The sequence below is a fragment of the Triturus cristatus genome, chromosome 10 (assembly GCF_964204655.1).
Source record: "Triturus cristatus chromosome 10, aTriCri1.1, whole genome shotgun sequence".
NCBI lineage: Eukaryota > Metazoa > Chordata > Amphibia > Caudata > Salamandridae > Triturus > Triturus cristatus.
The window spans coordinates 912,779,620-912,805,808 of NC_140593.1; the positions used below are offsets into that span (position 1 = coordinate 912,779,620).

The 26,189-nt window shown below is 42.6% G+C and overlaps 1 protein-coding gene across 1 annotated transcript in view; it reads right to left on the minus strand.

Annotated features, from left to right (window-relative positions):
• LOC146796247 (D-serine dehydratase-like) overlaps positions 1-26,189 on the minus strand; it is a 440,976-nt gene that overhangs the window by 26,525 nt on the left and 388,262 nt on the right. Inside the window, exon 6 of the mRNA XM_085628745.1 lies at positions 14,348-14,537. Coding sequence (XP_085484871.1) covers positions 14,348-14,537 — 190 coding nt within the window. The remainder of the gene's footprint in view (positions 1-14,347; positions 14,538-26,189) is intronic.

The window sequence follows — 26,189 nt, forward strand, 5'->3', positions numbered from 1 at the left end:
GAAACGATAGCTTATGTAAGTAGAGGAAAACCCCATAATAATACCAGAGGTTTTAATGATCCGGTACGTCCAATACGTCCAGAATATAATAGACATTTTCCAAACCCTATGTTAAAAACAAAATCCCCCGAACACCTATTCCAAGCCGCTGATAAATTACTCCGAGAGCGAAGAGGGTACCATATGCTCGATTCCATGGACGAACAAGAATTAGCCAGGTCAGCAGTACAATGGGCTGACAGTCCCGGCGAATACAGTGATGATGTACTTACACACACGTTTCTGAATCTAGACCCATATGAACAGCGTTTAGCTAGTATATACATGATTCAACACCTCCTTATATTATATAAAAACCAACACTCCGATCCAGGACCCTTACCTGACATATTGACAGAACTACTCACGAATATATGGAGAGGGTCAGGTACTGATTTGATTAAGGAAATTCTAGAATCCCGAAACCAATATTTAAATTTCGTATGCCCAGAACACGTTCCAGTTCCCATCATGGGAAGAAAAATGTATCATATAGATAAACAGAACCCGTTACGCGAAGTACACCCAATTAGAGGTGCCGGTGATAATTTTACACGCGTGTTTGTGTACACACCTATAACTAAATTAGAATTATTAGAAATGAAGAAAGTAGTACCCAGCCATGACAAGGACCCAGCAGGTTTCCACCGTGAGATAAAAGACATGTTACTCATGGGAGAGTATACCTACCCCGACATTATGAAAATATTAAAAGTCCTCTTACCCGCCGGTGTTTATGAAAAACTCAAAGAAAAAGAATGGGAGGTGGGAGACCAAAAGATAGATTGGACAGCATTAGAAAACGAAGAAAAGGCCCGAGCTGCAGGAGCAGGGCTTGGGGAAAAGACTACAGCACTAGCAGGATTACTAATACAGGTACTGCCACGTTTATTAACTACGAAAAAGGAAGACTGGGGTGCAATCTCAGCCTGTAAACAAAAGCCAGACGAAGACACTAGTGATTTCTATTCCCGATTTGAAAAATGTTTTGGTATAAATAGTGGTATAAAAGCCAGTAGTGAGTCATATCCACATCTGTTCGTGACAAAATTAGTTGAAAATTCTCTGATACAAGTTAAGAATAGAGTATTGAAATTTGAAAGTACCTGGCAAGGTAATACCCCATCACAGATGTTACAGATGTTACAATATCACCACAACAGAATAAAGGAAGAACAAGAACACGAACAAAGACGTATGAAAGATACAAAAATGAAAATGCTTGTTGCACAGTCAGTCCCAGCTAATAGTCATCAAAAGGTTGATCCCGCAGGTCCTACGAAAGGGACATGCAACTATTGTAAACAACTAGGTCATTATATACACGATTGTCCAGTCCTGAAACATAATATTGCTACAGGTAGAACACATGAGAGACCACGTCCACCTAGACAGGATCAGAACCAACAACAAATACCTCAGCATGCACAACCTAGGTTAGCTCCGCAACAATTAGCTCCGCAACAGGGAGCTCCACAACAGACTATAGCACCACCACAAGCGCAGCCTATTGCTGCAACACAAGCAACGACACAACAGATGTATCAGTACGCACAAGCAGATTATCCCGATTATCAGCGATACTCATGAGATAGCCTAGAGAGGGAAGTTGGCTTACCCCTTATTGAGGTTCCTGTAGACCAAGAGGGACCTTATGTACATAGTGAAGTATTAGGGGAAGACAGAAAGTTTTTACTTGATACAGGGGCAAGCAGAACGACTATAAGACGCAGTGAAGTTCCAGGGGCACCCCTCTCAGGCTCACAGAATATTTCCCTTGGATTCTCAGGAAAACCCATAATTAATGACGTAACACAACCTCTTCCACTTACAGTCGGTCCATTGACACGTACTACAGATTTATTGCTTACTAAATCATGTCCAGAAAACTTGTTAGGCATAAAAACATTGAAAGCTCTAGGAGCTATAATATGTTGTTCTCGGGAAGGAGTACGACTATTTCTACGTGACTTTAAAGGTCACTATGTATCCAGAGACATGGATCACCGACTGCAGAATTTACCTACACATTTATGGGCACAAGGCCCCACTGATGTTGGTTGCATGAATATTACACCATATCGTGTCACACTAAAAACAGGAGTAATACTACCACGAATACGACAATACAAATTACCACCCGATGCTGTTGTGGCTTTACTGCAAATCATTGACGAGCTCATTGCACAAGGAGTGGTTGTCGAAACTGACTCCAATGTATGTAATTCTCCGATAATTCCGATTCTTAAAAGAACGGATCCAAAAGCTTCACCAGTATATCGATTAGTTATTGATCTGCGCGAATTAAATAAATGTATTGTGCCACAATACCCTGTGGTCCCAGATATCTCTTCATTACTCACAGCTATTGACTCAGAAGCAACGTTTTTCACTGTAATTGATCTCAAGAATGCTTTCTTTAGTGTCCCAATTGATCCGGAAAGTCAATATTTGTTCGGATTCAGTTTAAATGGACGAAGTTTTAAATTCACACGCGCACCTCAAGGATTTACAGAAAGCCCCAGCATCTATAGCCAAGCACTGAAACGAGAACTTGACAGTATCCACATGCCAGTTAACACTGCCTTGCTTCAATATGTCGATGATCTGCTGATCACCGCCCGAAGCGAACATGAATGTGAAAAAGCGTCACTGACGGTTTTAAAATTTTTGGCTGACAAGGGGCACAAGGTGTCCCCTTCTAAGCTGCAATTCTGTGTCCAGCGAGTTGTTTACCTTGGGCACTCGCTGTCCAAGGAGGGAAGGCAGCTTACACCCGACCGCATCCAGTTAATCGCCAACATGCCACCACCCAAGACACAAAAGGAGGTACGGGCTTTTATAGGCCTCACTTCATACTGTAGGCAGTGGATCCCTCAATATGCATTCCTAGCAAAACCACTCATCCAGTTGACAACACAGGAGGCAGCCACATCGACTGTCCTCCCTTGGACTCAAGAACATACACACGCCTTTGAAAGTTTAAAGAAAGCTTTATGCCAAGCACCTGTCCTAGCAACACCATGTTACAATAAACAGTTTACACTCTTCGTTACAGAACGCGAAGGTACTGCTTTGTCAGTACTCACTCAGGAACAAGCAGGATCATACAAACCATGTGCTTATTTCTATAGTACATTAGATCCAGTAGCTCAGGCTCTTCCTGCGTGCCTGAAATCGGTGGCAGCAACAGCTTTAGCAATCAGACAAAGCGATGCCATAGTGTTAGGACATCAATTGACAGTACAAGTACCACATGCAGTAGAGGTTCTTTTGAATCGCACACAAACACAACACTTGACTATAGCAAGACTCACCGGTTACGAATTAACATTGTTTCAGCCACACATAGAAATCAGACGTTGCAATACGTTAAATCCTGCCACACTGTTACCAGTGAACGAAACTATTTCCGCCTTAGGCAATTTAACAGAAGAGCAGTCTGCTATGCGGATTGTTGTGCTTCAAAATCGTCTTGTCCTTGACGTCATCCTGGCCGATAGGGGCGGAGCTTGTAGGGTCATCGGATCAAGTTGCTGCATTTTCATACCAGAAAATTCGCCGTCAGTATATAAGGCCATAACTCGCCTTCATAAGATTGTAAGCCAGATACACCAGAGTCCAGGCACCTGGACTTGGTCCGGTTGGTTCTGGGGCGTGTTGTCAGCCTGGGGATGGAGAATCCTATCCTTCCTAGGTATTGGCTTTCTCATACTATTCAGTTGCTGCTTATGTCTACAATGTGGGCCAGCGATTTGTGGACTGTGTGCCACCTCGTGTATCCCACATCCAAATTTTCGTTCAAAATCTCGGAAGAAGAAAGAAGAACAAATGATGCTATATGAACAGATCGATGGATTGATGAAGATCGATATCTCCTAAGGGTCCGAAGGGGACAAGGAGGGAATGAGGAAATATGAATTTTGTGATCACTTATGTCCCCTATCGTAGACCCCAACGGCTCCATGTACATGCTATAAGTACATGTATGTTCCCTCCTGCTCCAGTTCTGAAGACGCAAATATATGTGCGTCCACCGTCAACATGTCCTCTTTCAGATCCGCCATGAATGGGTCAGATATTCCATTCCTAAGTATGAAAGGCCACCGACTTTATATGGTTCACTTTCCACATTTTACAGACTCAGGCGAGTAGGCCCGAATTCTGTCATCAAGCCTTTTCTTGCCTTCTGCCTCTGAAAGCTCCAGTCTGAGCCTGCATCTGTGACCATGAACTTTGCCTTACTCCTTGTGCGGCTAACGGTGCCTGATCCAGCCTATTGCCTGCCAAAAACTGTATTTCACCTTCGAGATTATCTCCTTCGCTCCTCATCCGATGCATTCTTGTCTAGTAGTTTAGGTAAACATTCCTCCAGCTACCATGCAAAGGGGCAAGACCTCGCTGTCCTCATGCAAGTAATTCATAGCCCCGTTACCATGGAATATTCCTACCCCCTCGCATCTAGTGTAGACACTTAGACGCTTGTACACGCACTAACAGTCAGTATAGTCAGTATAGAATAAGATTCTATCCTAAGAGGCCTCTCTTTTTGGATAACACAGTTCTTTAAACATAGGATATTAGATATGATTTGGGATTAGGTTGACATAACCCCAGACTTCTGTCTCCACACGTAGAACTAAATGTCAAGTCCCCTTCACTCTCTAGTTGCACGTCAATCACACGTCATGCGGCTGCGTGCGCATCTCTGCCAAACATTTCTGCTGACATTGCAGGATTCTTTTATGGATCCACCCACTTGTGACATCATGTTTAGTGACGTTTCTTGAATTACGCCCTCTATTAGCTACGTATGCACCTTTTATCAGCTGTTACGCCTCTTGCATCTGTTTCACTGTAATGTATTTTCTATAAAACTGCCTATCTGTCAATAATATATGCGCCCTTCCTTCCTGAACTTTCGTGGTGATGGAACAGAAGGCCCACAATTCGAATTGTCTTCCTTTATATTGAAATAAAGCCCTTTTAAACCCTCTAATACCACGGATTCTGCCTCTTATTTTTACTGAGTTATTCTCACTAAGACTTTACCGCATAAAAAATAGTACCGGTAACGAAATATTTACCACAGCAGTAGCGGCTACATGCCGAAGCTTAGAACAGAGTGAAGGGATTGTGATGGGGTATCCAGTAAGAGTGTTTGTACCTCATAGTATGGCGATATTTTTGACAAGAAGTCGAACACAGTTCATGTCACTAACTGGCACATGCATCAGCAATGCCATTTGCGATTCCTTAATAGCGAAAAATAAGGATTAGCTAATAAGGAATAGCAAAAGTCTATGCATGTAGAAATCGCTTACAAAATAGCGATTTCTAAACATTCCTTAATTGCTACTCGCAATTAAGGAATACCTCCCCATTGATTCCTATGGGCCTAGAGGCCCATAGGAATGAATGGGAAGACTTTCTCAATTTGCTAATCTCAATTAGAGAATCGCAAATTGCTCATGCTATTTCAAGGGTGCCAGGGCGTCAAAAAGACACCCTGTTGCACCCCTGAAATCTGCATATGAATACATCTTGCACACACACATGCCCCAAGGGCATGTGTGTGTGTAAAATGGAACTTTGAAAAATGCACTTTAGTGCATTTTTCAAAGTTTTTGCAAATTACCATGAAGTTCAACTTCATTGTAATTTGCTCCCACTATTAGCGAAATCGCTAATTTTTAAACTTTCATGCATTGCATTTAAGGAATCTCAATTTGGGATTCCTGAAATGCAATAGCAATTTAAGGAATCGCAATTTAGAGATTCCTTAAATTGCGATGTTTGCATTTGGGATGATGCATCCCAAATGCAAAAATCCCAGTCGCAAAGGGGCAGATTCTAAGAATCTGCCTGTTTGCGACTGGCTTTTGCTTTGATGCATGTGGGCCATAGTCGGCTGACTAAGTATGAAAAGGTCATTCTAGGTGCAACCAATGTGAGTCTGGAAAGATGTGTAAATGTGAATCCAGCTACACTTTTACCTGATGCAGAGAGAGTGGAGATAAGAGAGGATGTTGATCATGATTGTCTGGATGTGCTTTACTACTGCACAAAACCTCGACCTGACATAAGAGATCTGCCACTGCCAGAAAGTTACTATGTGTTTTTTGTGGATGGATCCTGTCTGAGAACAGATGAAGGAGTGTTGAGCGCAGCATATGCAGTATGCACAGTTTCGGCAGTTATAGAAGCATCAACCTTGAAAGGAGTTAGATCCGCTCAAGTAGCAGAAATAGTGGCATTCACCAAAGCATGCAAAATTGGGAGGAACGTGAGAGTGACTGTGATGACTGATAGCCAGTATGGCTTCGGAGTTGTCCACGACTTTGGCCAATTGTGGCTGCAGAGAGGTTTCCTGACCTCAAGTGGAACTCCCATAAGGAATGCAGAAGTGGTGGGAAAATTGCTTGAGGCAATACAAATGCCCAAAGAATTGGCTGTGGTAAAATGTGCTGCTCATGGACAGGGTAGTGATTACATCACTACCGGCAATCGTTTTGCAAATGGCATGGCTCAGTATTGTGCCCGAAACAAATACTCAATTAATCGATCAAAAGAAAATGAAATGTCTTCTTGCTCCATAATGTTTACTAACGTTGTGGGAACATGGGATGAAGTGAGGCAGTTGCAGGATGAGGCAGTTGATGAGGAAATGAGGCAGTGGGTAAAAGCAGGTTGTGCACCCAGGGAAAAGGATCATGTGTGGGTCTATCGGGATGGAAGACCAGTAATGCCTGATAGCATGATGTCAACCATGGCACGGATGTATCATGGCCAAGGACATCTGGGAAGGGATGCCATGATAAGGGCTTTTAAGCAGACCTGGTACAACCCAAAATTTAGGTTGATCGCAGAAAGTCTCTGTCAGAGATGCCTGACATGTCAGCAGTACAATCCTGGAAGGAAAACTGTGGTGAGTCTAGGCACCATAGGCCGGGAGGGAGGACCTTTCACCAGAATGCAAGTAGATTTCATTGAAATGCCCCCTTTTAACAAACTGAGGTATGTTTTGGTGGTAGTTTGTCTGTTCTCTAGGTGGGTGGAAGCATATCCAACCAGAAGAAATGATGGAATCACAGTGGCCAAGCTATTGTTGAGGGAATTCATCCCAAGGTACGGGTTCCCAGTAACCATAGAATCAGACAGAGGAGGACATTTCTACAATGAGATCATGAAATTGATCTGTGAAGCATTGGGTGTACAACAAAAACTGCATTGTGCCTACCGACCAGAGGCTTCTGGTGTGGTTGAGCAAATGAATGGTACTATCAAAAACAGAATAGGGAAAATGTGTTTGGCCACAGGTATGAAATGGCCTGATGTCTTGCCTCTGGTTTTGATGACCATTAGGTCTACTCCAGACAGAACTACAGGTTTGAGTCCACACAAGATCATCATGGGACGCGCCATGAGACATGTGTTTGTACCAGTCAACAAGCTGATGACTATAACTGATGACATGATTTTGGATTACTGTAAAGGCCTGGCTGACGCAGTTCATTCTGTGTTTCACCAGGTTGGAGCGGATGCCACCACACTTGAAAAGAAACCAGCCCATGATTTGAGCCCAGGGGACTGGGTGAGGATAAAAGTCCACAGAAGAAGAAATTGTCTGGTTCCAAGGTGGGGAAGACCAAGGCAGGTCATCTTGACCACAACAACTGCTGTGAAGTGTGCTGGACTGAAAAACTGGATACATGCAAGTCACACTTTGAGAGTTCCAAATCCAGCAGACGGCATTGGAAAAGAATACTTTGATGAATCAGAATCAAGTGATGAGTCAAGGAATGAGAATATAAAGTCAAAAGAAAATCCTGAAAGGGGGGAGAATGAGCCAAGACTAGTTCAGACTCCCAGAGAAGAAATTCTGAGGTAAAGATTGCAGATTTCAGATGGTTCAGATTCTGGAGATGAGCAAAATATCAATGGTGAACACAAAAAGAAGAAAAGAAAAGAAAAGAATGTTCAGTCAGAAGTAACATTTACACCAAATGAGAGAGTAGAGGAAGTTCCACTTGAGAAAATATTGGAAGAAGAAGAAGAAGGGACAGTCACAGAAAGAGAGGGACAGATTGCGGAAAAACCCAGAGGAGGTGTAGGGAACTGCAACACCCAGCTAGGTGAAGGGACAAGTAGTGAACAGGAAAATTGCGTGCCGGAGACCCGAGGAGGGACAGAAGTAGGGCCAACTCAAGAGGTGGAAAAAGAGATTATTGAAAAGGAAAAATCAAACGAGACGGAATCTGAGGACAGTGAAACTGAAATTCCAGAGGGTCGAGTTCTAAGAAAGAGAACTTGGATTGAGGAAAGAAACAGTAAAGACGGCAAAACAAGAAGAAATGCTAAAGGAGATCTTTGGCCAAACAAGATTAAGAAACTGAGATATCGATTGACACGAGTCAAACCCTCAGAAGCTGAACAGGTGAATGAAGTAACCAGTCAGCATCCAGAGAAGGAGGGAGAAACAGAAGTGTCTGAAGCAAACAAACGATCAAGAAATGCAAACCAGAAGTATAAGTCACCTGAATGGACGTACGCGGCACTGTCTGAACAAAAAGAAGAGGCAGATAGTCAAGGAAATCCAGAGGAGACTTTACTGAGATTGATAAAAGAAAAAGAAACAGGGGAAATCCTGAGAGTTATCTTATCCGACATCGGAGAAGAAGCGGAAGATCAGGAAATCCTGTATGTGGATGACGAAAAAGAAGTGAAAAACGACGAGAGGCCAAGCTGAGTAATTTCAAATCGGTCCTTGTAGCAATACAAAGGATTGAAAAATAAATTGAAGTATTTGGATCACCTGATAAGGTCTTAGATCTTGTAGGAAAGCTACAAGAGGTGGAGTAGAAGAGGCTAAGTCAAAAGACACGGTTATTTCTAACAAGATGGCTAACATAGATGATAACAAGAGTAGATGTACCTTCATGAGAAGATGGTGCAAGACATGTTGTTGTTGTTGTACGGGACTATTAATGCTTCTTTGGAGTGTACTCGCTCTTTTGATCTCTTTCAAAGTAACTTTAGATACACTAGCAGGACATACTGAGAATATGACTAACATAGTGAAAAGCTCACAGAAGGTAATACCAGTCAGAACAAGCACTGATCATATGCATCAAGATAGGTCAATAACTGATTTTTCTAGCAATGTGTTTTCAAAATTATTGTATGAATATGTGAAAACAATGGATGTAAGGGATTGCTACGTATGTATGCAATTACCTGCATCTGTTTCAGAAGGGGTGACTTATCATCACCTCCCAGCAACATATGGAATAACATGTAGCGTTTTAACTAGTATATTTTATCAAGTAGGAAAATTAGAGTATAATTTGTCTAATATAGATAATATTCTTGGACGATTGTCCATGAATAAAGAATTAAACCCAGCTAAAGATGCTAATGTATTAGGAGAAATATTTATAGAAACTAAAGGACTAACACTAGAATATATTTTTAAGAATAATTTAACTTGCAGTTTGAAAACAGAAGAGAAAACATTTTTGGATATGGTTGAAGAGAGGAGATTGAAAATACACAAGAATGCAGGGGGACATAAAGAAGGGGAAAACATTTGGGAAATAGATGGGAAAAAGGAGACACCGGGTGGAGTTAAACCAACAATAGCTATAGACTCACCCCAGAAAGGAAAATTATGCATCATGAGGGGAAGATCCCAATATGATTATATCTATATAGGGACAAGTGAGTGTCATGATACATATTTCATTGCATCCGGATGGGGATTTAGAGGTGGAGAAGATCCAGTTTTCCCTGGACTGTACTATATTTGTGGGAATAAGGCTTACTATAGGTTGCCCGACCATTGGTATGGCACATGTTATGTTGGCCTGGTCTTTCCAAAGATCTTTCACATGGATAGAGTAGAAAATAGTGGACCAAATAACCTACTAATGCGTAGCAGAAGAGAAACCTGGTTAGAAATTGTATGTGATATTTTTGGAGCCTTGATACCAGCAGTGGGAATATCTTGGAATGCAAATAATATTTGGAAATTGTCAACCATAGTGGATCGCTTGTCAACAAGCACCGCTGGAGGTTTTCTTTTGGTAAACACTGAGCTGGTTGCCATGCGTGCTATGATTATGCAGAATCGACTTGCCCTTGATATTTTATTGGCAAAAGAGGGTGGAGTCTGTGGAATGCTGAAAGTTCAACATTGTTGCACTTACATTCCTGATGAAAGCAAAGATCTAAAAATATATATAAAGAATATTACAGAATTGCATGATGAAATAAAACCACTGGAAGTTGAAAGTATCTGGACTAGAATTAGTAATAAAATGGCTGCTATTAAAGCTTTCTTAGGTAAATTAGGTAGTACTATAATTGGGAAAATATTATTTCCATTAACCTGTGTGATTTTCACATTATTGATACTTAAATTAGGATGTATGTGTTGTAGACATAGAAGAAATAACAAGAAGGCTAAACGAGAAATTTACAAAAGGAGGGAAAAGAAACCAGAAAAAGATCTTAATGAAATAGAATTGGAAGAATGGAAGGAGAGTATGTATGATAAAACAAAAGGAGAAGATGAAAGGGAAACAGAATTTTAATTGAGCAAGAAGACATCTCGAATTTCTGTAAAAGGGGAAATAAATTGTTTTTGTGGGTTTTGTTTGGTGATAAAATCACCAAAGGGGGGATTGATGGAGCGGGTAAAATATTTTCTTTTTATATACCCAATCCATTTATATAAGTTTATATTAATACGAATAAAGAACTAATTCTAATGAATAATAGAGTGATGTGATGTTTATTAATCAATCTTATTAACCAAGAGAACACATGTGGGAATGCATTTGCATGGCTAAAATAATAAGTGAACTAAGTTTGTACGCATATTAAATTTATATGTTGGCTTAAGCAGTGTTAATGTGATTTGCGCTTAAATAAACCATTATTAATAGCTTTGAATGTTGCATATGGCTAGTTAAATACATACACATAAGGGTATTAGTAAGGGAATAACACTGTTTTAATTATTTCAATGTATTAATTACGATTTTGTGTTTTCTTTACTTAAGTTGACTATTCTGGCCTACCAAAAGATGGCTGCCGACTGAAACCTAAACTAAAGTACATGACTTCATAATTGAGCAATGGAAGAAGGCGCCTGCACCGACTTCGTTGTGGCCTTTCCATGAACTATCAGACCAGGTCCATGAAGACTACTCTGGGCGAAATGCCAATGTCCCCGAACATGAAGCAATTGTTGCCATTTGGGAACCAAAAGCCACCTATTCACAATAGACTGATACTTTCCTGACCTGGGAACATCCTATCCCATGCGCCTAGTTTTTTCATCATCCGTATGTGAAAATTGGAGAATGTTTCTTAATGTATTTGGATGAGACTGAATTCAGCCAATCAGGGGCCTGGAAATAAAGAAAATGTTACTGTTATATGTAAATTTTAGTATAAATATTAGTAGTCTAGAGAGGGGAGGGTGTGTGCGCGTTCGTGACCCTAGCTGATCGATGCTACTTTACGCGACACTCTATGCTGCTTTTCGCTAGGAGACCCTTATGCTGACGGAAGAGGACGGGACTTTAGGATTTCCGATTAACTTTCTGAAGACCGGTTCTGACTTAGAAAACGACAATTAGCCAGAATAGGTAAATATGACAAAAGATAATATGGCACTGTTAGGATTTAACCTGAAATTTAATTAGATAAAGAAAATCATTATTTGAAGAACTGTGTTGGGTGATTATTTCTTGAAATGTTTTATTGATTTAAATGAGAGTTAAAGTGATTTCCATCAAAACCTATCTTAACTAAATGATCTAGTCGACCTCCGGATGGAGGAACTAGTAGGGTAAATCGATAGATGAGTTACCTCTATCCAAAGTGAATAGTTGTAGTTCGGGATTGAATATCCTCTGTAGGCACGGATAGTGTGATGAGAATGAATGTTGGTGTTATGGGCCCCACCAGCGTGTGATGAATGTATGTGCGTGCGACTGAGAAATCATTCCGTCCGTGGAAGCAGGGGAAGATTTTGTGTTCTGAACTGCACCAACAGCACCTGCTCGGTTGAAAATGCATTGGGGGCAGGGGTCCGTGGAAGACCCAGAGTGGGTGGTTTTCATGATCCTTAGAGTGTCTTCAGCGGTGAGGGTAGTCCAGATGAGCAGTGTCAGCTGGGATCTGGAACATTCGGTGTAGTGGTTGTGGCTGGGGTGGTTGGTTCCTGAATTGCGAAGCTGTCGTAGATATCTAAGATCTTGCAGTGGAAAAAGGTGGTGAAGTTGTAGCTGAGATTTTGGGAGGGGGGATGTCTGTTTTGTCCATGCAGGGTTTGGCGAATTCTTTGATCACGGTGAAGAGTTCTTCACTATTGTGTGCGTTGGCGTTGATGCGTTCCTGTATGACAGTTTTCTTGGTGGTTCTGATGAGGCGGTGGTGAGCCAGGATGGCGGTCTTGAGGGCTGCGTGATCATTGACTTCAAGCTCCCAGGTGTGGAGGTGCAGGATCGTTTGTTGCGTGTGGGCGAGGCATTCCACATGAATGTTCCTCTTTAGCAACCAGTCGCCCATGTGCAGGAACACATAACTGTTGTGCCAAAGATGTGGCAGTACTACTGCTGGACATTTTGTAAAGACCTGGCGGCTGTAGTGTCCCTGAAGTTTAGGACGTTGACTTGGTAATGAACTTCAATTGCCACAAATCTGAGCTGGATGAAGGTGGATGTGGAAGTTGGTGCCCTTGAGATCGGGGGCCACAATGTAGTCTCCCACCTGCAGCAGGGGAATGAGTCATCATTTTGAAGTGATTAGACTTAATGAACCGGTTGAGTGCTCAGAGCACAAGCATCAATTGCAATGTTTTGTCCTTTTTGGGAATGAGGAAGTGCATAGTGTACACCCCATGTCCTATGAGCTGGTACATCTTCTGTGGTATCTAGGAGAAGGAGTGTTTGTAACAAGAGCCCGAGATGATCCTTGCTGATGCTGTAAGGACGGGATGGTCAATTGGGTGGGGTGGTGAAAGATTCTAGGCAAAAACTGCGAGGAGTGGTAGAAAGCACCCATCAACCCAAGGTTAAACTTTCCCATTAGGGAGGGTATAACCACAGATGTCCACCAAGAGTTGTTAAATGGTAAGGAGGAACAAACATGCTGGCCACTGCTTACATGGCAGAGGTGCCTCTTTACCTTAGGCTTCTGCTCTCTCCACTCTTCCCCGCCAGCAGAGACGGATACAGTCTTGAGTGTGAGCAAGATGGTGGCTGTGACGCTCTCCATGAGGCTGTGCTGAGCCAAAGCTCCTGTTTGGGCATGCTAGACTCCAGAAGCAGAAAGTATGCCATGCTGAATACTGCTGTGTACCTGTGGCACCTGCTGGGACAAGCAAGTCTCGGGCCACGCTGGTGGTGCTGCTGTGTGCATCTCTATGCCCTCTTGCTCGTGTCCTCTCTTTAATATCTTTATAACCACGTCTCTGCCATTGGAAGCTCTCACCCCCCAAAGTATCTAATGGCATGGCAATACACACTAAGTCCAACAAGATCAAACAATATGTCCTGAAATAGACCCTTCCCTTTCAGTTTCTTCCTGTTTAACTCATAGATAAGTTAAACATAATGGGCTTTGGGCGATTTTGAACAACTGGCTCAGCACCGCATAATTCGGCACCTTCAACATTAAGCAAGTAAAATAACTATCAGTAGTTCTAGGTATTATGCAAAATATGTAATGTCATCAGTAAAAATTTTGATTTAGAGGCTGTTGGACTGCCATTGAAGCTAGCTAATTAATATATTAGCTCTGATCCATTTCTCTGAATGGAAATCACCCCAGTGATTTCACCTGACCAATCACAACTTTCCCCAATAAGAACTGAGAGGGTCACCGGAAACCTTAGGAGATCTATTTGTATTTCTGGTCCTTCCTCAAACCTACCTTCCTCTCACCAGAGCTGCCCTGGGCGGATTGGAAGTACCTGGAGGAATCTCTGCAGGCGATTCCTGATATGAGAGTTAGCAGTGCGCATGTAAAGTACAGCTACACAGGACAGCTCAAACGGAAAAGCAGAGGACCACACTAAAAGAGACTGTGAAATAACGTTTTAGACCTAGGCAACAATTCTTTACACTCTCCAATTTTGTCTCCAAAATGTGGACACCAGACAGGATGTTAGGGATAGGATAGAACAGTCCACAATAAACCAAGCTGACACAACAAACAAGCTTGCATTTTGAAAGGTTTCTTTTCCTGTTCTCTCAGCAGCGGCTCTCCAAAGACCAAGAGCATCTATACTTACTTCAAGTCAGGGTGGCCCTCAATGATGGCGTAACCTGACTGTAGCTTCCCCAGGCTATGTAGGCTGAGCCCTGTCCAGCCACAGTCCACCAGCAGCTGGTTGCGATGCGGATAGTGGCCAATCACTCTGGTCAGCACCCGTACAGCAATGTCCTCCTTCTTACAGCTGCCGATCAGCATTTGCTGTGCATCTAAGGAGGCAGGAGAGAGTGAACATCTATGAACCACTATTGAGATAAAATAAAATAAATGACTTTCATCCAATGTCTTCTGTTCAGAGTGAGTAGGTGGAAAGCCCAACATGGCGCCAGCAGCTCTTTCACCAGCACCCCCAACCCAAATTACGCCTATCTTGTACCCTTCCACAGAGGAGATCCCCAGAGTGAACTATGCAAAGCAGATACCTGAAGTTGCAAGCATACCTTTTAAGGGTAGCATGTGAAGACATGAGATGGAAATAGCATGTATGGCTATAGCTTAGAAAGACACTGACTGCCACAATATTTTCCATTTATTTACCTATACAAAATGTTGATGTGCATATAAAAGCACAAAAAAGCACGTGGCCCAGGTATGTTCCGGTGAATTACAACGAGAACTTAAACTAGATTTGTTAAAGGTGGAAAGTGAGATGTTCAGGATTTAGGAATTTAAATCAGGACATATTTTTGTGGAGTGAGATGTGTATGCATAATAGATCTTTTGGTCATAGATGTTTTAGAGTCGATGTTTTACAGTCTTTATTTTGCCATGGAACCCTTGTACATCAACCATACCCAAACTGGTTATAAAATGTAAAACACTGCCCCATTTACAAACGGGCATTCAGCAGTGAGAATATACCCTTCTAGGTGTGACTTGACTTTGGTGGCTGCTGGTGCTGGCAAAGAGTCATATGCTCCACATTTTCTGCTGAGGCATGGCCTGTCAAAATTTTTAGGGCTATCGTTGGCCAAGATTATGTATTAGTTTGCTTTTTGAAGCACTGCTAACAAGTCCTTTCACTTTTATGTATCTCAATAGGCAAACAGAAAAGCTTAATGAAAATATCTTTCTACTTTCAGTTGTCTAATGCTAGCAGAGGTCAAAGTGTACTGAGGTTTTGGGGACAGAAGAACCGGGAGAAATCAGACTTGGGGGGGGCTTGGGAGAGAGAAGAGACTGCTGTGAGGGAGAAATGGGGCATGGGGGGGGAGCCCAGACTTTAACATGAGTAGTGACTGGTGTGCAAATTTAACATTGGGAGTTAAGGCTAGGAGAGAAAACGGGTGACTGGAATTGTGCTTCATGGATGCCACTTTATCAGCACTTCAAAATCCCAGGAATGCACATCTGACAAGTATCTTGTTTCTAAATCACTTTAATTATGTGTTTATTAATTGATTATAATATGCATTTTTAATATTTTCTTAGTAGTACTTATTACATTTTTCGATAATTTTCTGAAGCATTATTTTAATTTGTTTTTCAGAGTGTTGGAGTTTTGAAGTATCATGTATGGAAGTGCTTTAAATATTTTTTTTATTTTTAATTTGTATATGTTTTTATTTTTTAGATATTCTTATGTGTTGATATATTAATTTTAATGTGGAATTATTCATGACTCATGTAATGTTAAAAATATACATATTTTTTAAAGTATTTTTTGTTAAAATATATTTTATGGGTTTTTTTGTATATCGTTATTGGCATTTGAAACATTCACAATTACATTGGTCCAACCGTAGTAACAACATATCATAATGCCACTGAATCAACCCAACAGTCTCCCCCACCCCTCACTTGCTCTACCTCTGCCTGAAGGGCTGCATGAGTTCACCTTCCAGAACTCAGTCCTGGGGTGGGTACAACCATATATGATGTCATACGCATTGCCCTTGCCCCTTGGACCTTCCTACCCCCATCTTAGCCCCCCCCCATACCATGTGAACCCAGACTCGCTGGTCTGGGTATGTTATGTTTCATATAGGTACACCAATATAGGCTCAGCTAGCAACCTAACCTTTCACCTATATTTTTCCCTGCCATTACACAACATAAAGTTTCTTGGGACTGACCTTTTACCTAGTTACGGAACAAACTGCTTACAGAACGTGGGGTTTTCCCTGAAAGCTAGCCTCATTCATTATGCATGAGGATTCTTGGAAACTCAGCAGGACTACCATCTCCTGCATAATAACTATGTATAAGGGTCATTTCTTCCTTCATCCTAAGTCTGACATGACACAGCATGCTGACACACTGATGCGAGACTCTGAGGGTCCTGCACGCAGACACTCCAGCCCGCAGTGGTCTGACATCCCTCGCGGGATGTCCATCTCGAAACCAAGACGGGGTCCCACAGTCTCTCACTTCAGGTAATGGGGTTGATTTTATCCTAGAAGGATTCTTGGCTTGACACCTACATACATGCTAGGTACACTTAGGTACATATAGTTGGGGTCACATCGTAGGAGCACGCATTATTACTGTCATGTATTTTATATACCTGCCTGTACTCATTGTTTTAGCACTAGGGTAGAAATCTACCATCCTTTTACTCTGTTGGTGCTTATAATCATTTATATCTGTTTCTGTCTTATGGTTGTTTCAGCACACCTATTTTACACTAGAATGACGCTGATTCAATTAATGCTTATTGAAAACGTCACACACCGTTTATTCTGTGTATCTCTCTGAGACACAGTGAGCACGAGTGACAGCGAAAAGTACTGCACTGTTTCCACGATCCCTGATGGGACAGAGTTGCCATGTTCGATAGTTGCCAGAAACTATTCTCTCCTTGGTAAGAGGGGTTTCTAGTGGCGCTGTGAGCTAGCTGGTATACAGGCAAACATCCCTGGTGTTGGTGTCTGGAATTAGTCTGGACACCACTCCCACAGTCTAAATTGTCTAAACGCACAGATCCTATATAGGTTTAAAGGAACTATACAACAGGTATCCCCTCCCCATCTGCCCTTCATTCCTTCACGGTGGCCTTGAGGCCTGTGGCTCTAGCAACTGTGTCGCCACAGCCGCCCAAGCCAGCATATCATCTGCTAGTTTGTTATCTCTCCGTTTTCTGCACATATGCCTTTCTTCTGCTACTGCCCATTCAGACATGTCCCTCATTCAATGTACTACCTGAATAGGGCGGGGTGTCCACCACTGGAAGGCAATCCTACATTTCGCAAGCACTAGTCCCAACAAAATGAACCGCCTGCTGAGCTGCTTCTTTTTGCAGATTGGAACCATTCCCAGCAGGTAAAGTCGGAGCCGGAGTCGGAGCCGAAACTCCGTTTTGTCCTCTATTATTAGATCGTTTAGGATTAATTCTCTTACCTGGGGCATACCTGCTGCATCCGAAAATTCGAGAATAGGTTTTCTCGCCCATGCTACTGAATTCACTGACAGATCCATGCCGAGTAAGTCTATTGTTATTTTTACAGGCCCCCTTGGACCTTTATATATTTTTGTCCATGGTTAAAAAAATTCTGATGTACTTTTTAAATAATTTTCAGCACGTTTCTAGCCGTAATTTATGTGCGAGCGCTCCTCTTCCTGACTTAGGAGCCCATAGGCCCACCACTACGAGAGAATCCACCCAGACATTTATGGTGGAGATAAGGTGAACATACATTGTTTTTCAACTTGGTTTATAATTTGTCGTTTCCATCACCTTTAGTAATATGGCTATTTTATTTTAAATAACCCATAGGTGTCTCCACATGTCCTGATGAAGACCCCGTTTTAAGGACTTACTTTCCTTCATCTGATATTGGGGTCGAAATATCGACGGTCTAATTTGGTGTACCTGTACCGTGGTTATCTTCACAAATAGACAACAGCGATTGACTTACTGTGTCTTTCCAATACTGTGAATTTTCATGCATCTGTAGCCCACAGTGAGGTCGGACAGGTCTTTGTTAATCTACAATGTAAATATTGCACATTTCTTCTTTTCTTCTCTTTAAAACCGTCACCTGAGCACATCCTTTAGCAACAAGTGTTCCTATAGTTCCTCAAAAAAGGAGAGTGGTGTCAGCAAGAAGGCTGACGTAAATTAGAAGCACCGTGTAGACCTAATTGGAAAATCCATATGTCGGATTTGAATGCCCTCACACACCCTTGCAGGTGTCATGCTTCATCATTTGGGCTGCTCCTCGTCGGGCCGGCGGTGCAATGCCCGACGGGCTCCCTCGAAGGGGCACTTTTGCGGAGATCTTTAATCAGACTGCCGTATTGGTGAAGTGCGGGTGTGGGGCCTGTTAGATGTAGATATATAAGGTAGTGTGGTTAAAATGAGGTGAGGAGTGCCTAGTGAGAACACATTTTATTCTGGTGGCCTCCTAGTCCCGGACTCGGTGGAGAGGGTAGGTCGATTTACGATACATGGGAAGAAGCTATTCCTATGACTTTGAGGAACACAATCCCATGTACAGTCCACCGAGTACTGTTGATGACAGGCTTATAACCGATTAGGGTAGTTCCTGACATCAACAGGTATTGAGTCTAAATACGTAGACTATTTACAACCCTGACCTGAATAGGTTCATAAATGTAGATATTATCCCTTTTTTTCCCTTTGATAAGGTCCTGAAGAATCGCGAGTAGAGATACTCTTTGCGAGAAACATGTTGACCAACTTCTGACAGTTACGTGCCACTTTAATCAGGGACATTACACCCGTATAAGTGCTATGTACACACGTTTTTAATCCCAGGTAGGAGGCCACCAGAATAAAATTCGTTCTCACTAGGCACTCCTCACCTCATTTTAACCACACTACCTTATATCTACATCTAACAGGCCCCACACCCGCAGTTCACCAATACGGCAGTCGGATTAAAGATCTCCGCTAAAGTGCCCCTTCGAGGGAGCCCGTCGGGCATTGCACCGCCGGCCCGACGAGGAGCAGCCCAAATGATGAAGCATGACACCTGCAAGGGTGTGTGAGGGCATTCAAATCCGACATATGGATTTTCCAATTAGGTCTACACGGTGCTTCTAATTTACGTCAGCCTTCTTGCTGACACTACTCTCCTTTTTTGAGGAACTATAGGAACACTTGTTGTTACTACTGTATTAGGGGCCTTTGTTCCTATTGGACCTCCCACTCACTCGTGAGTGGAAAACGGCCTCTCTAGTCCCCCCTTTTGTATTCCACATCCTTTAGCACTCATTTGTCTTTTTCTTGGAGCACCTTTCTGCAATTATATCGATGTTTTGCATATCATAAAATGCTGATATAAATATATTTGAATATGACAGTGAATTGGGTAATTGATTTATTTCAGGTGATGTTGACTTCAATGATTATTGTACTTCCACTGTGACCACTTCATTTTGTACTGTCCATCTTGGAACAGCAAGTACACCCCGGGTAAATATTGTGCAGTATTTTAGGGGGCATGTACACCTGGTGCATAAAGTTAACCTGGATCAATTTAAAGCGGGTGTTAGTTGACATCCCCTTTACCCCCTAATGAATTGCCACCCATTCCGAATCCGTCAGCAGGTCTCCCACGGCCTCATGCCATTTACCCTGGATTGCCAGCGCAGGTGAAGGCGCATCCTACCGCACTGGCCTGTAGTCCAGCAACACCAGCTGCTGCACATCGGCCAAACTAAGTAATGCCACCAACATTTGAGACTCTTGAGGCTTATTGGGAACGTGATATACCCCTTGCTGTGGCTGCTATTTTTGCAAACTGTAAAAACTGCCCTGTTCCTAAGTTAAAGGTAGCCATGGCATCCGTCAATGTCACAAACCTGACACTGGGGTAAAAGTCCCATAGGGTCACACATCTCCCCACCCTCCAATATTTGGTAGACATCAGTTGCGCAATTTGCTTGAAGGGCTTCAAAGTCCATTCGCACAAATCCACCGTAAAAGGAGCTCTTTGCAACTCTCTTTGTACTACCTGCTCCCATACTAAGCAGACCTGTTCCCCCACATATGGCACACTGCCAGGAACCCTCGATCCCAACATTACATGTTCTGGCAGGGAGAGTTCCCCATGCGTAGCCTCCAATAGCCTCTTCTGCCAGTTGTCCTCTTCATCCTGCTAATGGACCGCATGTTGTAATTAGGAGGCCAGATAATAAAGGTCCAAACAGGGTATCTCCATGCCCCCTGCCCCCAAGTCCATTTGAGAGTAGCTAGGCTAACTCGTTTCCTTTCTGTGCCACAAAGTAATTGCAGGTCCCTGAAGGCCTACCCAGGTACATCAAACAAAGCGCCCTGGAAGATATATAGACACGTGTAAAACAGTCATTTTGACCAAGGCTATTTTGCCCATCAGTGATAACGGGAGAGTATTCCAGAAGGTCACTGAAGATTTTAGACCCGCTAACACCCTGTCCATGTTTAACCGGTGGAATGACTCAGGATCTCTCGTCACTCAAATGCTGAGGTACTGAACCCTATCAACCTCCCATGGGAGACTCACCCCCAGGAGCTCCCCCAATAGTGTGGCCACCAGGGCCCACAGTGGCAACAATTTAGATTTCACGCAATTTCCACAGCGCCCAGACAACTCTCCGAATTCAGACATGGCAGCCAACAATATTAGGACCGGATAGACCAGGTGACGTAAATACACTAGAGTGTTATCACACCTTCACTCCCCATCTGCACAATACCAATCACAACCTACAAGCCAGAGGTTCCATTGCTAGTGCGAATAACAATGGTGATAGAGGTCATCCGTGCCTGGTTACCCTATAGAGCAAGAATCTTTCAGACACCATTCCACCTATATGCACCCTCGCCATCGAGCCCCCGTACAGCAGTTGCACCTATCGGAGGTAGGAATCCCCAAACCCCATGGTCCTCAGCACTTGCCATACGTAGCCCCACACCACCAAATCAAAGGCCTGTTCTACATCTAGTAGTGCCAGTGCGTAATCATCCTTCACCAGCTCAGGGGCATGAAGGACCAACGAAAGTGGGCGTAAGTTACACAGCGTATTACAAAGGGGGCCACACTGGTCCTTTCATATCAGTGTCGGCATATAAGGCAACAACTTTGACACACATATTTTACAAAGGATCTTCACGTCTACGTTCAGCATCAAGAGTGGGTGATATGACGCCACCTCCCTCCTGTCCTTTTCAGGTTTGGGCAACATTACCCTAAGTGCCGCTGTCATGGACTCTGGTAACCTGCCATGGACCGAGGCCTCGTTATAAACTGCTAACAGTTGATCCCTGGCCCTGGATTGATACAGTTCAACCAGGAATCCGTCTGCTACCCACGCGTTGGCAGGATTCAGTGCCCTTATGGCTAGTACAATCTTAGGCCTATCTATAAGAGCATCCAGTCCTCTCCTGTCATCCTCCCCTAGTGGAAGTGCTGACAGATACTCCGCCTCCACCCCTTCAGGGCCCGCCAAAGGGGCAGCATACACCCCTCTTAGGTGTTGTGAAAATACATCCATAATAGCCAGCTGAGAATACACCTCCCTCCCCCGCACATCCCTTACCCAGTACTGGGCACCCTAGGGACCTCACTGCTTAGGCGATTGGCGAGTATCCTTCACGCTTAGTCCCTTCTGCATGGAGCCCTTGCCTATGGGTAATCCGGAGAAATTTGTCCAGTAGATCTCAAGCCTCCATTAATTCTCCCTTGAATTCCTTCTATTCTTGCAGATCGCCCGGCCTCTCAACCAGACTACTTTCCAGACCACCTAGACATTTCTCCTGTCGTGTAGTTCCTATAAAACCTCTATAGGATCTGCACGTTTAGACAATATACACTATAGGATTGGTGGCAGACTGATTCTAGACACCCCCACCGTGTATGTTGGTCTGTGCACCAGCTAGCTCACAGTGCCACTAGAAACTCCTCTTACCAAGGAGAAAATAGTTCCTGGCAACTTTCGAACATGACAACCCTGATCCCTCAGGACTGTGGAAATAGTGTACTACTTTTTGCTTAGTCACTTGTGCTCACTTAGTCTCAGAGAGATACACAGAATAAACGGTTTGGACGTTTTCAATAAGCATTTATTGAACACTTGTTATTCTAGTGTAAAATAGATGTGCTGAAACAATCACTAGACAGTAACAGATATAAATGATTAGAAGCACTAAGAAAGAAAAAGGATGGTAGATTTCTACCATTTTGCTATAACCATGAATACAGGCAATTTTATAAAATACATGACAATAAGATGCGTATTCCTACGATGCAACCCTAATTAGATGTGCCTAAGTGTACCTAGCATGTGTGTAGGTGTTAAGCCAAGAATCCATCTAGGATAAAGTCAACCATATCACCTGAAGTGAGAGACTGTGGGACCCCGTCTTGGTCTCGAGTTGGACACCCTACAAGGGATGTTAGACCACTGCGACCTGGAGTATCTGCATGCAAGAACCTCAGCATCTTGCGTCAGTGTGTGGGCATGGAAGTCCTGATCTCCTCTCCCTTGTCTCAGCAAGATGTGATGTTTATATACCTAAAGGTCTGCCCGGGGTTCTACCTTGCTGTGTCACTGTTGGACTTAGGATAACGTCAGGAAATAACTTTGTACATAGTTATTATGCAGGAGATGGAAGTCCTGCTGAGTTTCCAAGAATCCTCATGCAAACTGTATGAGGTTGCTACTAGGGAAATCCCGCGTTGTGTGTGCAGTGTCGTATCTAGGTAAAAGGTCAGTCCCCAAGAACCGTTATGTGTGTAATGTAGGGGAGGATAAAGGTGATGTTACCTGAGCCTATTTTGGGGTACCTATATGGAATATAACACTGCTGAACCTCTTTGGACAGCAAAAGAAGCAAATAAAATTTGTAGAGCATAGAGCTACTCTGCAGAGTGTCCGGCGCTAGGGGCTCGTAGACCACGCTTCCAACAAATAGATTAAAAGGCACAATTAAACAGCCAAGTTTTTAGGCTGTGCCTAAAGGAAACTTCATCCTTGGTAGCACGCAGGTAATGAGGAAGGGCATTCCAGCTGGAAGCGACTAAGGAAGAGAAGGAGGTGCCTCCCCATTTCTTCCTCTTCGTTTTTGGCACTACCGCCAGCAGCACATCCGAAGAGCGCAAAGTTCTAGCCAAGTGATAATGTCCAAGGGGCCGATTCCCAGAACTAATCTTAGATAAAATCCTAAACTTACTACAGTTGGTATTCACAGAAGGCATTTAGTAGTAGTAAATTTAGGACTCCTAACTTTACTAATACTAAATGCCTTTTGTGAATACCGAAAGTTGTAAAGTTAGGATTTTGTCTCAGTTTAGTAGTAGTAAAGTTAGGAGTCCTAACTTTACTACTACTAAATGCGTTCTGTGAATACCAAAAGTAGTAAGTTTAGTATTTTATCTCAGATTAGTTCTGTGAATTGGCCCCTAAGTCTTTTGGCCAGATAGACAGGACCTGATCTATAGAAGGCTCTATGGGCCAACTCCCTTAAACTTCACTATCTTCCGAATTGGCAGCCAATGCAATTTCTTGAGATGTACATGAATCTAATCGATTTTTGGGATATATAAGAGAAGCCGAGCTGCGGCATTTTGTACCAACTGGCATTGGCTGACATTGGCTGGCATTGGCATTGTCCAGCCAAGAGGTTATAAGGGCATGAACTACCATCTTCTGGCAAAATGAGCGAAGCAAGAACAGAAACTTTCCCAAAGATCTGAGAAGGACAAAACATGTACCCACCACACTGTCCATCAGGGAATTGAAGGACAATTTATTGTCAAACTTCTTTCCAAGGTTCCAAACCACGGTGGCCGGAGTCGGGGGAGACAGAGCCAAACTTGGCCAAAATTCACTGTCTCAAGTAGGGGGAGGAGCAGTGGAGTAGCAAGGGGAGGGGGGCGCACCCCGGGCGGCACAAGTTTTGGGGCGGATGCCTTCCCCGCCTCTTACTTGCACCCGTCGCGGGCAGCAAATGAAGGGACCGCCAGCACTCCGTCCTCCCGCTCTTACATTCAGCTGCCGTGGGCGGCAAACGAAGGGACCGCCACGGGCAGCAAAAGGGCTAGCTACACCACTGAGGAGAAGAACCAAAAAGTAAGATTTCTGTTTTACTGGTATTGCACTGGAGATTCCTCCAGTGCATCCACTGAAATACCACTGACAAACACGCTTTAAATATGTTCTGGACAGTAGAGATGTTACCGTCCCAGTTAAAAAGAATCTGCATGTCGTCAGCATGGGAAATAACCTGCAAAAGATTCCACCAGGACTGCTAGAGAAGACATATAAACATTAAACAATTTTGGACTTAAGGTACAGCCCTGAGGAACACCAAATTTTAAAAGTCTGGTGTCAGAGGCAAAGGGTGAGATCTATACTGATTGGCATCTGCTCAACAGAAAATAGCTCAGCCAGGCCCAAGCGGCCCTACTATATCGATGTTCTGCAAATGTTGCAACAGGATAGGGTGAGAAACCGTATCAATGCCGTGGATAAATCTAGTAACAGGTCAGCTTGCTTCCCAATGTCCAATGCCAGCTTGATAGCGTCAGAGACCTCTATCAGAGTAACACATCTATCAGAGTAGATTCACTGCTGTGCCCCGAGTGAACGCCTGATTACGATGGATGCAGTAACTAATTTGGGTCCAAGTACTTAGATAGTTGGGTATTGATCAGTTTCTCAAGAATCTTCGAAAAAGCCAGCAACAGTGAAGTAGGTCTATAGTTGACTAGAATAGATTTATCTGGTTAAGGTTTTCTTTAACAGTGGGATCAACTTGGCCTTCTTCCAATAACTAGGGACAATGGACTGGTTTGAAGGCGTCAATTAGAAGAGAATTCAAAATGGGATTCATGGCCTCGGCATTGGCAACCAGTATATGAGGGGGGCAAGAGTTTTTATTTTATTTTAATTTCATTTTTTATTAAGTATTTTTATTTTTGACGTAATATTATTTGTACTATTTTACAACTATATATACACACATAATATTTGATATAGAGCATTTTTATTATTTGTATTATTTATTTTATTATTAGTGTTCATTTTAATGTTTCGATTATTTACATATATTATTTTTTACATTTACTTTAAATCATTTAAACCAAAGTGCTCAAAGACTTTAACTCATATATTTATATTTTATGTTTTACATGTCATTTTAAGTTATTATATTGTATAATTTTAAAACATTAATAGACTTGCCTATTTTGTGACAATATTTTCATCTTCTATATTTTTGTAGTCAATATGTTGTCCTTTACATACAAAGTATAGGAGGATGGTATTTTTATCCTCAGCATTATTTTGGTGATATTTTTCCATTTCAATATTTTTGCCTCTGATATTTCGTCATACAACCCCATTTATCATTTGTTATGACATTTTGTAATATCATATATTATAGATGATAATTACCCTTGGCTAGTCAAAGTAAAATGACTCATGACCATGGTTTGACATGCATCTATTACTCATTGTGACCAGGATACCAGTGACAACAGTCAGTCATGCTAATTGATGGTTTCTCTCTGAGGTATTTACCTTCTGTTGGTAACTATGCGAGAACACGGTCAAAAACTACAAGTGGTCCTTCAGAGAATCCATGTTCAACCATGCCATGGCAGGTCTAGCTTGGCAACATATCATCTTGGTTCTAACAGGACTAACCATTCATATCTATCCATGTACTCATGGAAGGACTTGAGTCCAATAATATAGAGCCCATGGGCATAGAGTTACCTTGGTTTGTATGAGGTAAAACCAAGAATGACCAAGGTTCACCCATTTTAACATAAATGGGATGGAATGTCACTACTATTGTACTAAGTGAGTACATCCGTAAAAAGTACAGAACAAAAGATGTTATGTTTTTCAACAGCTTTTCGGTAAATATCTTGGTTGAACTTCACAAAACATCCAAGTATTAAACATTA